At 31.3% G+C, this 15,163-nt stretch overlaps 1 protein-coding gene across 2 annotated transcripts in view; it reads right to left on the reverse strand.

Annotated features, from left to right (window-relative positions):
- Window positions 1–13,903, reverse strand: part of LOC108738789 (protein obstructor-E) — a 19,127-nt gene extending 5,224 nt beyond the window's left edge. For both annotated transcript variants that reach the window (XM_025974661.1, XM_025974660.1), the window contains exons 1-3: window positions 13,796–13,903; window positions 880–1,089; window positions 234–422 (exon numbers count right to left, since the gene is read on the reverse strand). In XM_025974661.1, coding sequence (XP_025830446.1) covers window positions 234–422; window positions 880–1,089; window positions 13,796–13,844 — 448 coding nt within the window. In that variant the 5' untranslated portion in view covers window positions 13,845–13,903. The remainder of the gene's footprint in view (window positions 1–233; window positions 423–879; window positions 1,090–13,795) is intronic.
- Window positions 13,904–15,163: the final 1,260 nt, after the last annotated feature.

Here is a 15,163-nt window from a genome sequence, read left to right on the forward strand (position 1 = left end):
AGGAGATCGGGCTGAAACTATAGCTACAAGCTATCCAAGGATGGTACTATAGAATGTCACCTCAAGGTAGGCCTAGTGGCGTCATCTCTTGGTTAGGCCGGAAACTTATCAATCCACCCTCGTACTAATATAAACAAACACTTCCATTTGATTAAAGTTCAAGACGATTACGTTTTGCTTCTTTATGTACTTAACAATTTTTTTGGGAATCAATTACTTATATATTAAATTACCTTCGTTTTTACATTCGGGAACTTGGTCAGCCCACATACAAACCCGGGCGTCCCTGTCGTACGCAAGACCGGGTGAGCATTGATATCTGGACGCTTCACCGTTCCAACAGTTCCAGAAAACATCACATTTTGTTTCATCGGGGAAAATGCCGTAGAGACGTTCACAGTGTGGGGTTGAAATTGCGGGCTCTAAAATGTCAGAAACGGTTACTATTTTTGAAACTTGGACGATTTTATAATTGGGGAGTGTGAGTCCTGGATTTGGATTCAAGTATATATTCGTAATCTTTGAATTGATATTCGTTCATAAATAATGACGGATTTTTATAGTTTTGCTTAGTTTTTTATGTTAACTGTAATTGTTTCTTTTTTTTATAACCTGATATAACCCTTATTAATTTTTTTCACTTGTTAGATGTCTTTTAGATTATTTTTGTGATTTAAGAAGTAAAAATTCTATTCTTTTTATAACACAGCACTGTGCGAATACTATTCTTGAAATTTTGGATTCTCATTGAGTAAGTATTAGGAATTTAACACATTTGGTTTTTGTTCAGTTCAATATTGGTATCATATTTACTACAGTTTATGATTAAAATTATGTTCTTGTGCAATACGTAATGTCAATTAGAAATTATGTACTTGCCTAATTCGGTCCTGTCGCCGCAGTCAACGTTGTGTAGGTAATCGCAGTTTTCGGTTAAGAATTTGGAGTCACTGGCATCGAAAGCAAGACCGTTTCCGCAAGTTTTCAGTTCTGCAATGTTGTTATCACACTTCCAGTATTTGTCACAAGACCTTTGGTGCGGGTAGAATCCAAAGTCATCGGGACATTTGAAATTTTCTTGGGCTTGAGCTGAAAAAAATATTTTAAATTAGCAAAACGTACATGTGTACAAGTGTTAAGTGTTTTTAATGAAATTTCTTGTAAATTCTCCAATTTGCATAGGCGTTAGGGCACTTTCATTCGCTGATTATCATTAGAAATTACCATTGTGTCTTTTGTTTGCGATAAAATTTCAGAAGTGTGCGAGTTTCACATTTAACATGTGCTAAATTTAGAGCTGATCGAAGAAAGAAAGAAAGCAGTGCTGTCTCTTGAAACTTTCTTTTTTGATTTACAGTTCTTCGATTAGGTAACTGGGTAATTACATAAAGTCCACATACCGTTCTAAACCGTCCAGATGTAGACCGTTAAGACTAATCAAATACTAAAGCATTTTTTCTTTTTCCTTTTCATTAAACATTTCCACATATCTAGGTATGCAACGGGAAATAACATTCCATCTGTTAATATACACCTACACTCTCATATTCATTTATATAATTGCATTACTACATACACAAAATATGTATATATACGACTGTATATAGAAAATGTCATCCGGCTCATAATAAACATCATTAAATAATTCTTATTGCATCAGCCGTGAATGAGTTACCATTAAAGTTAATACTTTTAGATGAGAANAGCTTCACTGTTAAAAAAATCCATTTTACAAAATATTTTTCAAAATGAAAGAATTATACTTCTACCTGTAATTTTTTCCTTAAATAAATCGTACAGGGATATCTATAAAAAACGGGACATACGACAACTGCAGCCATAATTATTCAAAAAAGCTATTGATGGTTAAATTAATTGTTCCCCCACACAATTATCGTATGTATACCTTTGAACATCTGTCAAATATTCGAGTTTTTCTAGTCTAATAGTGGTGTTTGTACCAGTTGCGAAGATCGAGTATAATTCATATTTTTCTGTTTGAAGTGTATGAGATATAGTTTTTGTTATAGTTTCTTCAGTTCAATAACAAATCATTCTTCCGTATGCTTCCTTATTTGCCTTTGTCAACCGTTTTAATTGGAAAAAAAGACACCGATGCCAAAATAGTTTGTTTAGCGTGAAAGATCAGAGCCAAAATAGGGTTGCAAATAATTTTGTTGATGTAAAATCAAGATCAATCATTTTATATCAAAATATTTACAACCCCGTTTTGTTTCTGATCTTTTACACATTGTAATAAGAGAGAAAAAAATGGAATCCATAGTTTCTTTAGCTTTGGGTTCATCTAATAAGTGAAGTTTTCGAGTCGTCTTCTAAGAATTTTGGATTATACGCATTTATTAGCACACCACAATATCTTATAGTTTTCAGTTTTACATACTCTAATAAATATGTAATAGTGATACGGTTTATATGTACTGTGTACACTAATAACTTTCACTGACAAGAATATAAAAATATTATTGAAAAGAAAGCTTGCTCATAATGGCTTTGGAACTTTTTTAGTGACATGACGTAAGAAGTAGACAAAAAGATTTGCAGGGTGAACCGGGTGCATGTGTTTGCTTTTTAGTTGATAGTTTATTCATATACTTAAGAGAATATGGCGCAAAGTCATCATTAGGAAGATTAACAATATAATTTGAATGGAGTTTAGAGAGTTATAACCTGAAAAAGACAGTTTTTCCTGGAGAAATAGTAAGGAGCTAATTTCAGGATACACATTTGCAAAATTTGATTTAATGAAACTGTTGAAAATTAATACTGAAACAAAATGGTCTCTAAATATTAAAAATCACATGAAAAATAGGAAATTATCAAGTTTAACATCGTGTTAAGCTTTTGCTTTCTCATGAATTTTCTCGAATTTACTCAACCACATTGTGCGAAAAAGATATTAAAATTCCTCTGGTTGCCAAATATTATATAATGTTATCTTAACAATAATTTTAAGGCGTTTAATCCGTTAATAATGCAAGTATGCCTATCATCGTTGTCAAATGCCGTATTCTTGAATATTACATCAGCCGCAATCTTTTTGTTTTGTTTATTTTCGCGCAAGTTTTCTTATATTTTTGCAGTCGTTTTATTTACTGTGTAGGTATTACGCAAAATACAAAACTCGTGCTTAGCACGAGTGAAGATTTTTTAACGATTAACATCACAATGCAGAAAGCTTTGACTTTAACGACTGCTTTTACGTATTTATTGTAATTGGAGACAAAACTATAATATACTACAACAAAATTATTTAAATGAGATTCGCTAAATCTTATTATAATTAATCTACCAATCTATTTATTACTAGTAGTAGTACCACCTACCACCTTAGAATTTAATATCGCATTTACTGTTGAATGTTTGTTAGTTGTGCGCGCGCAGGTTCCGTTGCGTGTTGATTAACGAGCGTACACGCTATTTTTCTGCTGAAAGCACTTCTGAAAGTACTTTGGTACAGAGGAATTGGTCTTGCTAGAAAGACCAATGCATCTCGCTCTTATTCGAAAACTTACAGTAGTTAATTTCTGTCCAAATGTACATGATTATCGATTGACGTACTAAATTAAAGTACTGTAATGTTCTAAGTAGCTGTTGTACTCTAAGGTTACCTAGAGAAATTGTTGTTATGTAGTTATCTAATCAAATGAATTAGCAATTTTTGGATATGATTATTTTTTTGTAGAATTCCGAAGCATCTGCTACTGATCTTTGTCACACTTTTACTATTGTCGTGTTTGATAGAAAGTTGCTAATTTCTGAACCTATTGTAGTATTGTGTTGTCAGCAAAATGCGTCCAAAACTGAAATTATAATTAGTTTTGATTCCATCAGAAGTATTCGAAAGCCCAAAAAACACAATATATAAAGTACTTATTCAATTCAATTTTACTTTCAAACCGTCGGCAGAAGTATTTTTATACTTTTATTATATTTTGGTACGTTAAAAATTAACAAACGGTTCCTACGTTATTTTAAAATTGTATTTATTTTTGTAAATTTATAAAAGAAAACACTATTTCATTAAAAATTGTGAATCAGGACTCGTATAACACTAATAATAATTTTGTGCATGCTTATGACAGAAATGAAATACATGAATGCATACTGGGTGCGGTTTTGTATGTGCTACAGTTATGTATAACTGGGTGAAAGACCCCAATGTGGAACGCTTTTTAAGAAGAATTTGTCTGAGAAAACAGTGATGACCGAAATGAATTTGTACTTTTTTTTCTTGTAAAAAGTGAAAGGTATGTTTGCTACAAAACAACACCCAAAAATAATGAAAGCTAATGCAATTTATTAAGAAAAAGGTGTAATTCAAGGTTAACATTACAAAAAAAATATGTTACACTTGTAATATCAGTAACACAACATTTAGTTTCTTTTTCCAAGTTTCTAAACCACTCTTACGTTCGTTACTACAAGTTGGTAGTACAATTAATTTGTTTATTTGAACTGTTGGTTACCGAGGCGTGTAATTTGTTCATATTTTATGCATATGTGTCGCTTATGCGAAAGAATACACAATGTTACTCTATTAGAAAGTGCGAAGTTCTTTTTAATTAGACTTCTTCGAACTTAACGTATTATGAGGCAATTTATCGTCGTTTTAATAAGTAGATTTATAGCATGCATCCAATGAATTGCATAGGTGATAAAGTTTAAGAGATCCATTCTTTCATGTCAATTATTAAACAAGAAATTCTCAAGGAAGATTGAGACAAAGGTGAAATAATAACGTCGTTGCACAAGCAATAAGAAAAAGACAAAAGAAAAGTTAAGTAACAATTTTTTTTATATGCATTAGATAAGTGTGTGCGAGAATCAGGAAATGTGTAGCGGTGGAAATTGTTTTAAAGTAATAATTAGGTATTTTAATACAATCTTAATTGCAATATATATAAACACATACTTTTTAAATTATTATTGCTGGTTTTTGTTTTTTCCTTAGACTTTCCTGGACTAATAAAATTTTCAATTTTTAGTTTTAGGACTTACTCCTAGCACGATTTTAAATTCGTTAGCATATTCCAATTAATTTAACCGTCAGTGAAATATGTACAGAAGAAAATTTGTGGCCTTGACATTATACAGTTCATATATTTTGCATCGTGCTTTCGTGAATATGATCTTGGCATTTTACGAATATCAGTTGAATATAATCAATAATTAATAGCTAGTTCCGTTTTAATTATTTATTATAAGTGATAAAATATCGACACGATTAGGCATGCATATTATTAGACATACAATGGTTTACAAAACATTAAACGGTTGAATTGCATTAGTAATAGAATATTTGAATAGTAATAGTTAAGATGTTAAATATACTTCAAAATGTAGGGATGAGTTACAGAGATAGAAGAGTGATACTTGGTTTGTATAAAGAGCAATTGGTAGTTATAGAGCTGGAGCTGCAACGTAGAGAAGTAATTATTAGGAACTTAAATGGGGATGCACACTGTCACTAGGGTTGCCACCCGTAATTTATTATAAAGTATTGTACTCTATTTCGACTGTGCGTACGTTATACTTTACAAGACACATAAAGTACGCTAAAATACTTTATTTAAGGCCTTAAGTAAACATCGTAATTTTGTAAGCAATTATTCGAAATTCAGAGTACTTTTACATCAATAATATTGCACAAGAAAAATGGCAAGCCATATTTACGGAACAACCTGATTTCCCAAATCTGTTCAAAGTAGTGTCACTTTTGCTGTCCGTTCCGGCCACTTCAGCATTTACAGAAAGAGTATTCTCTATTATGAACGCAAAGTGGCGGGACGACAGGAATAAACCTTCATTAAAACTAATTAAAAATGAACTTTTAGTTTACTTAAATCTTTGTTTGGCATGTTTAGAGGCTATTAATGTATTTAAAAGCGACAGCAATTTGTTACTGGCTGCTAGATGTAACAAAAATATGTTTTTAAAAACAAAAAATTAAATACTTTATTTTTATGCTGAGTACTTTTTTTTTGAACCTTTTAGTCGAGAAATACTTTATGTAAAGCCTGGAACGGTGGCAACCCTAACTGTCACCGCTACTTTTTAATCTATACATCGAAGATGCGACAAATATCATTAAAGACGATACAACTGTAGGGTTTGATATACAGGGACTAAAGATTAGTATGCGTAGATTAGCAGATGATATAGCAGTATTAGCATCTAATAAGAAGGAGTTAGAGATAGCTTTAAATAAAATGGAAGCGGTATTGACAAAACAGTATCGTATGAAAATAAGTAAAACTAAAACAAAAATATTGGCATGCATGGTTCAATATTACCTACAACTATTTTTTATGCCAAACGACTTCGACACGAACTGATATTCTGAACAATTTTAAACAATTTCACCATAATAAAAAAACGTCAGCTACTAAAATACCTAACATATTTTTTCGGTTTGTGCAACGAATTGGAATGCAATGGGCAATATCGAATTTAATCTAATTGTCTTGCTTTAAACGGGCTTTGTTGTTTTCGTTCAAGCAAAGAACTGGGTCGATCGAAAGGAAAGATATATTCGGCGCGTTGATATTCAATTATACCCGATATCATTGAACAATAAAAGTGAACATTGAAGAGAAGAGATACATGGGCACGTTATATGAACCTAACTGTTGTGTAATATTCTTTTGAGACAGAATGCATGTATATTTACTTCAATGCAGAGATAAAGTGAAAAGATAATTTGGCTGAACTATACCTTTCTGGACTTAGCTGTACGTATAACTACTAAAATTCTAATTGAAATATAAATATATCGATATCCGTTTATAGTGATTCCGTTTATAGAGTTTGTTCGCTTATAATGACAGAATTTTATACTTTTGCATGTTCACCCAGGTCAAACCTTTGCATATATGCATCTTCGGTTATATCGCCGAATACGGTTTTAGTGATGTGAATGTTTCTTTTATAACCGGATTTTACTGTAGTAGGTAAGCTACTAGTATAGTACATAGAAAATTTTATGAATATCTAAATATGCACGAAAAAAAAAATAACAAACTGGCTTCCTAGTGTGTTAAAAATCGTTTGTAGCTTATTGTAATACCGATGTTTTTTTTCGCGATTTTATGAGTTCCTTTAGAAAGTTCATCCTTCAAAAACCGACGGCATTGATTGAAGTGAAGTTTTTATATGTACCTATCTAAAATGATGCTTTTTTTTTGTTAAAATTGTATGAAAACTGCTCTTATTTTGTTAAAGGATTGAAATAAAATTGTCCATTGTCAATTGCAATGTATGCATGCTAAAAATGTAGATACAGTGTAAACTCTATATAACGACACTTAAGGGACTGAACATTTTTCGGCGTTATAAAGAGTGGTCGTTAAATGGAGAGAAATAAAAGATATTATTTTACTACTCTATAATAATATGCATTTACCAATATAATACACATTTTGCACACGAACATTATTATTCATACATTGCGTATAGCCTGTTATCTTCGTCTGATGTTTTTTGCTGCTCCAATATTTTAATTGTATTTTGTTACGTATCTTACTCATATCTTGAGATACTGCTGGATCAATTTGATTATATAAAAAGTATTTTTTTAATAGTTTCGCTGCATCAAGTGCATGTTTGATGCTTGGTGGAGGGACAGGATCGTCTTCTTCAACAACGTACACAGCTGCAGTTCTTATCTATTTCGGCAACTTAGAAAGTACTGCTCAATGATTTATAATGCCGCATTGTTGTCGTTAAATAGAGTGAGCATGACGCTATATAGAGTGTAATATTGTATAGAAAACAATATAAGCCAACCAAAGTCAAGCAATTTCGACGTTTTAAGGAGTTTGTCGTTAAATCGAGTGACGTTATAAAGAGTTTACACTGTATTTTCTAGTTTCTAACAGTTCTAGATATTATATTATGGTTCCCATAAATTGAGGCTCCGCATTCGACGTTTGTGTTGTGTTATATCAAGATTTTACTTGTGAAGGGTTTAACGTGTAAAAATTTTGCAGCAAATCCATAAGTAAATTCGTACAAAACGTTAAAAGAGAAAGCGGCTTGCATCATGATTTTAATTATTTACCATGTAAAAATGTCAGAGGTTCCCAACTCTTAACGTTATTAGTATTCTACGTTATTGTATAAACCTTTAAGAAACAACGTGAATTTATTTGTAAAACCTGTTCGACTTTTTATACGTACTTGCATACAAATACAAATTTACACACATACACAAGTCTAATAATGTCGTTACATAATAGTCGTATGCTTACACTGTTAACGCAAAACGAATCAGTAGGTATAACAGACATGTAATACGTACGTATTTGTAATTTGAATACAGAATTATTTCCTGTTTCACACATTAAGCAAAAGTACGGTAGTTATTTGACAGTTATGCTTTGTCTTTTTCGTTTTGGCCTTTGTTTACCGTAATTGTTAATTTAAGCTAATGTAAGTAAAGACTAAATGAGTTTTTGGGACAACCAAATATGATTTTAAAGTCAGTGTACAGGATGTTGAACATATTAGTATAGTCAGTATAATTGTGACATAGAATTACGAATGTAACTGACACATTTTGTGTTATTAATATATAGCATGTACATCTATATAATAGTTAAATTTTAATTAGTACAAAATATTGTTAAATAATGAACTATTTTTGTTATAATAATATCTGCACGGTATTTAAAAATAATTTTTAAAGCACTTGGAAAGGAAATTTCAGAAGTGAAAATTTTGCTTCAACAGCAGAAACATTGAACACTTTAACACAGTATTGACCCACTTTGCTTGAATATTCTAGAACACAGTAATTATACCATGCATTCTTCCTCTATTTCAATCTTCCCAATACCCCTCCTATGTCCACTTCTTAGTTGACTATGTAATTCTAAAAACCTTCTTCCATCAAGAACTTTTGTTTACCTATAATTTGTGACATCTTCATTGGTTGTTTCAAGTATTGTCTTGATTGTGTATAATTTGTGACATCTTCATTTGTTGTTTCTAGTATTGTCTTGTTTACCTATTGTTTATGACATATTCATTTGTTGTTTCTATTGTTGTCTCGTCTGCCTATAATTTGTGACATCTTCATTTGTTATTTCTAGTTTCGTTTTGTTTTTTGCTTTGCCTACACAATTGTTGAAGTTAATAGCTACTGTCACTTGCCTAATAGGCCGGAAACAAACGTTTAGTTAGCAAAATATAAAATGCAGGAATTGGAGGATGATAATTCAGACAGTAAGTCAATGTTCGGACTTTCTTTACTGCTCTAGATTTGACTAATCACAGTAAAAGATCGTGTAGGCTTGACATTGATGAATTATACGAACATTATGCGATATATAGTACATAAATCTAAACAGTAACAATCAACTGTCTAATTGTACAAAAAAAAAATACGAAGTATTTGAATAGAAAAAGAAATAACAATCAAAAGTGAAATTAAAATTTTCTCTCAAAAAACTACAAATTACCGTTACACTCGAGCTCTTTTCTTTAAATAATAGTAATGGGAAAAGGTCATTCAAAACGTTTGTCACATAATTTGCGTAATTCTCATGATTTACGTTGAAAAAATTTTATTTTTAAATGAATAATTAAATTGTAATTGAGAAAGGTATCGAGGCGTGCCAATTGAGTCATACCTTCAAGAAACTGAACTGTGCTGTTGCAAATTATTCAATAAAAAAGAAAAGGAATCAAATCCGTCTTCACAACGAAAGTCAATGTCATTCAGAAGTTTTTCGGCAAAAAATCGGGAAAGGTTCAGTTTTGGTCAACGCGTGAATAGAAATCTGGTCGGTCTTAGTTCAGTTGAAATTTTACTTCGTACAATGTTTAAGAAACGCCTCCAATGTTAATTTATCACGTTCTGCAGCGCCATGCAAAGTCCTTAATGAAAAAAGCGCACTATTGCGAAGGAATTCGAAGGCTAACGGGTACGAGCCATTTTTAATTCGCAACAATAACTATGTATCTGTAATAAATACACACATCTAATGTAAAAGAATGCATGCACTTTACTTCCTCTTTGCATAAAGGTCACTGTCACTTCTAGGAACAATAATTTTGCTCTAGATTAAGCAACATTCGTAGATTTACGTATATGTACCCGTTATTTGTATGTCTACAGTTTCATTTTAAATTTTTACAAATATTTATGAAAATATGAGTTTAACTGTGGACGAAAAGGAGATAAAACATTGCTTACTATGTAAGAATATGCCATAGGTATTATTACACAACATTTTTGCTAATTTCAGTATCATTTTGTACTGTTATACTTTGCTAGATATCAAACATTACATTTACTATTCTTCGAATGGTAGTTTTAGATTTTTTTTTATTATTGTGGTATTGTGGATTAGTTGCATCTTTCTAACGCTAAGTTTTGTGACTGACTAACAACCTCACAAAATTAAAATTCCTCCAAATACATCGATATTTTTAGGTTTATGTTCGGAAACATCAACAGTGGGTCAAGCGACGAACCCTAGTTATAATTTCAATTAACGAATTATTAAACACAGATGAATTTTTCAAACTAATTGGCGCTGTATTTGTCTTTAACTTTATATTAATGTACCATAGTGTCACTTCAACTGAACATGTTTATTACTTGATTATGAACATTAGATATTTATATTTTTATGGATTTAGGAAAATTTGAAGCTTAAATTTTACGTAAAATGAAGTCGATCGTTTTTAAGTACACACTTATGCATACTTTCGTAGGAGTACGTAAAATTAATAGCTATATCTATTGTTTTGGCATATTAGAGTAGAATTTTTGTTAGTTACACTTTGTTGCATTGTAAACTATACATTGAGCAAGTGCAATGTTAAAATTCCTACAATTACATCGATATTTTTAGGTTTATGTTGGGAAACATCAACAGTGGGTCAAGCGACGAACCCTAGTTTTAATTTGAATTAAAAAATCTTTAAACACCGAAGAATTTACGACAACAATCAGCACTATATCTGTCTTTAACTTCATTTCAATATGTAATAATATCAGTTCAATTCAAAAAGAGTTTGCTATTTTAATATGAACATTAAATATTTATATTTTTAAGGATTTAGCATCAATTCCTCAACTGAATCTTAAATTTTATATAAAATAACAAAAATGATTTTTCAAGCACTTACGCATAACTTACATGACAGTTTATTAAGTTTATTCCTAATATTTTGGTTAATTTGGTTGTAATTTTAATTAGGCATATATTCCTGCGTTATTTTGAACAAGTAACTAACCCACAATGTTAAGATTCCTGCAAATGCATCGATATTTTTAGATTTTTATTTGGAGATATCAACAGTGAGTTAAGCGACGAACCCTAGTTATAATACGAATTAACGAAAAATTGCACACAGATAAATATGGAACTATGTCTGCGTTTAATTTCATATTAATGTACAATAATAATATCACTTCAATTCGGGTAGTTTGTTAGTTAGATACTTAAATATGAACATTAAGTGTTTACATCTTTAAAGATTTAAGAAAATTTGAAGCTTATTATACATAAAATAAAGCAAATTACTTTTTAAACACTCGTGCATCACTTACATAAGAGTATTCTGAATTAATTTCTAATATTTTGGTTTGATTTGAGTGTACTTCTAATTAGTTACATTTTTCTAAGTCATATTGAACAAGTAATGAATTCAAAAACTTAAAATTGCCTGCAAAAGCACCGGTTTTTGCAGATATTTATTTGGAGATACCAATAGTGGGTCAAGCGACGAACCCTAACTAAAAACCAAATCATTTCATAAAAATAAGGACACACTTTAATTTTAAAATATCAAATATGAATGCTAGTTATTTATTAAATCTTTAATTGATTATTGTGGCACAGTTTCTAAAGTTATTTGTTATACAATATCATTTAAAAGTCGAATTATTTGTTTGTATTTAAAAGCCATTAAAAAAAATGAAAGTATTTTTTTGGGAACATGACATAACAGTATAGATTGCACCTATCTATATGTACCTATATATTAATTTTTTTTTATTTATGGTTTATCCGTTAGGTTCATAACGTAATTCTGTTGCAAAACGAATGTTAATTGATGTACTTAAATTAGAATAACCGTTTTCTAACTCGTTGTACAGTAAATAACGACTTGAATGAAAAATGCACATTCTCAATACAAAACCCCGCACCATTCTAAGCACACCTACATTATTACATATTACACACAGTCATTCGCTCAGTAGGAGACTCAGAAGTCTCTCACCTTTCGCAAAAGTTGCAGCTACACGCTGTCTTTTGAAGTCGCTTTCAGATTGGGTAACACAATAAAATAAAACAAGAAAAAAAAAAAACAATATTCGTCGCGAGTGGACAATAAAAACCTGCTTGAGTAGGTACCTGTGTTACAATCGATTGTAAACTAAAATTGATCATTCAGACAGTAAGTCAATGTTCGGACTTTCTTTACTGCTCTAGATTTGACTAATCACAGTAAAAGATCGTGTAGGCTTGACATTGATGAATTATACGAACATTATGCGATATATAGTACATAAATCTAAACAGTAACAATCAACTGTCTAATTGTACAAAAAAAAAATACGAAGTATTTGAATAGAAAAAGAAATAACAATCAAAAGTGAAATTAAAATTTTCTCTCAAAAAACTACAAATTACCGTTACACTCGAGCTCTTTTCTTTAAATAATAGTAATGGGAAAAGGTCATTCAAAACGTTTGTCACATAATTTGCGTAATTCTCATGATTTACGTTGAAAAAATTTTATTTTTAAATGAATAATTAAATTGTAATTGAGAAAGGTATCGAGGCGTGCCAATTGAGTCATACCTTCAAGAAACTGAACTGTGCTGTTGCAAATTATTCAATAAAAAAGAAAAGGAATCAAATCCGTCTTCACAACGAAAGTCAATGTCATTCAGAAGTTTTTCGGCAAAAAATCGGGAAAGGTTCAGTTTTGGTCAACGCGTGAATAGAAATCTGGTCGGTCTTAGTTCAGTTGAAATTTTACTTCGTACAATGTTTAAGAAACNAACGAACTTCCAACGTTTCGCCTCTGGTATAAATCTTCTTCAAGGTATGTCTTCGAAATTCATAAGGAATTACTTGAATTAAAAAATCTATCTTGATGAAAGCTTTAGAAAGGAATGGTTTTAATCATTAAAATTACCTCGCTACCCCTATTTAAAAATTGATTTTAAAAGGATTGGCGATAACCTCTAACATTTGTGGTGATATCTATAAAATTAAGCGTACCTACTTTAAATGTTAAGTGCTTTTACTGTTCTAAGAATGTTGATTCAAAAAAAAAAGTCGCGCTAAAAAATTGTAGTTTAATTCAAGGCTATTGTGAAAAAAGCTGCCTCTTACAAGCTCTTGGTCTTTATAAAAGTATATAATTAGAAAATCGGTTAATTTAAATGAAATTTAGTTGAAGTAAACATTCCGTATTAAAAGTAAAGCACACATGTAGTGTAGTATAGAAACGATTTCGGAAACCTGTTGCATAACGAACTCAAGGCTCTAAATCTATGATTCTAATTTATTGTAAAACAAATTAATATTTAAGAAATCATTAGAAAAGTTAGCTAATTTTATAAAACTTTTAAATAGAGAAATTGGAGAATCAGATTCCTGTTTTCTAGAAATGTCACCAACTATGTCACACCAACGTAGTCGCGGAAAACAAAAACAAAAAGAAAAGCGATTTTTTGGCACGAACGAGTTAAATGGAAGAATCCAAAAGTTGTTTCCGTAAACTGTAGTTAATATTGGGTACATACCAGTAAAAATAACTGCACCGAGTAAGACAAAACACCCAAAGCTCTTCATGTTTAACAAGCACTAGTTAACCTGTCACTAAGGCTCCGGTGACGACCTAAGCTTCTTATACTTACGGTGGGAGTTCTCCCCGCTTTTCTCTTTTCCCGACTTAGTACGGTACCATACACATACCTAAATGTACGGCAACGGACACAAGTTTACCACGACGCACCGACGGCCGGAAAATGTATACCATATACATTGGTACCACGTGCAAGCGGTACCAAAAGCGTGGTTTCGCACCCTGATGAAGTCATTAACGAAAAACGAAACGAGAATGACAACGCAAACTTTTAACCATGTGTATTTGGTGAAATTTTACGTGATTTTAGAAAATGTTTAAATTAAATAGATCTATAGTTGAATCAAATATGTAACAAGTACTTCGAACATGAATTGGTCGTACCGTTATCGATGATGCACAGCACTTGAATTTTAACCATGGTGCTCCTCCTCTTCCTGAACCTATATCCCAATATTAACATTTAAAAACGCCCAACACTGGTGATTTTTACTAAACATCGTGGGAATATTTTCATTCCTTTATTAGATGTTTTAATCGCTGTCTCAATCGAAAATATCGGATCATCTGCTATCCCAAGCTCACAAATTTTCTATACTTGATATTTATTACTTACGGCTGGACCCACAGATACATTATCATCAACTTATCACCATAGGGTCGTCGGTCCTAATTCGTCCAAATTTGGATGTATGGGTATTGTTTTCGATGGTGTTAATCTTCCAAAATCTTTCCCAACATAAGACAACCTAAATCCTTGATGTACATATAGTTTTTCACACATGTCAGTCAGGGATACCTTTCTTGCCCAAACATAACCTAGTGCATGCCACTTAACTCTTGGTGAATATTACTTCGTATAAGTCAATAAGGAATTCCTCTCTTACAATACTCTAATCTAAGTCCACGGAAATACCACTTCACACAAGTCAATCAAGGAATCCTATCTCGTTATATCGTAGCGAATCAGGGTTCTTCTATACTAAAGTCTATTTTTTTTTAAGATATTCCTTGAAGTCTGAGGAAGGTTCATATAAAGAGAAAAATTTCCCGGAAAAACGTAAAAACTAAATTCAAACTGTTCCTAGCTGTTAATTCTAGGGAATTGTCAAGTGTGTGACGGGAGTATCACTTGAGCACGGTTCAACCCTTTTGACTGATTTATTTTTTGTTGCATTTGTAATTGACAGGACAAGGTTTGTGTGAAAGAAAATTATTGGAAAATACGCGGGAAAATCCGGAAATTTTGATAGTATTTTTATATGGAAAGGCCTTCATCTTATAAATATTGACATTTTTNTCACAC

The sequence above is a fragment of the Agrilus planipennis genome, unplaced genomic scaffold (genome assembly GCF_000699045.2).
Source record: "Agrilus planipennis isolate EAB-ADULT unplaced genomic scaffold, Apla_2.0 scaffold197, whole genome shotgun sequence".
NCBI classification, from domain to species: domain Eukaryota; kingdom Metazoa; phylum Arthropoda; class Insecta; order Coleoptera; family Buprestidae; genus Agrilus; species Agrilus planipennis.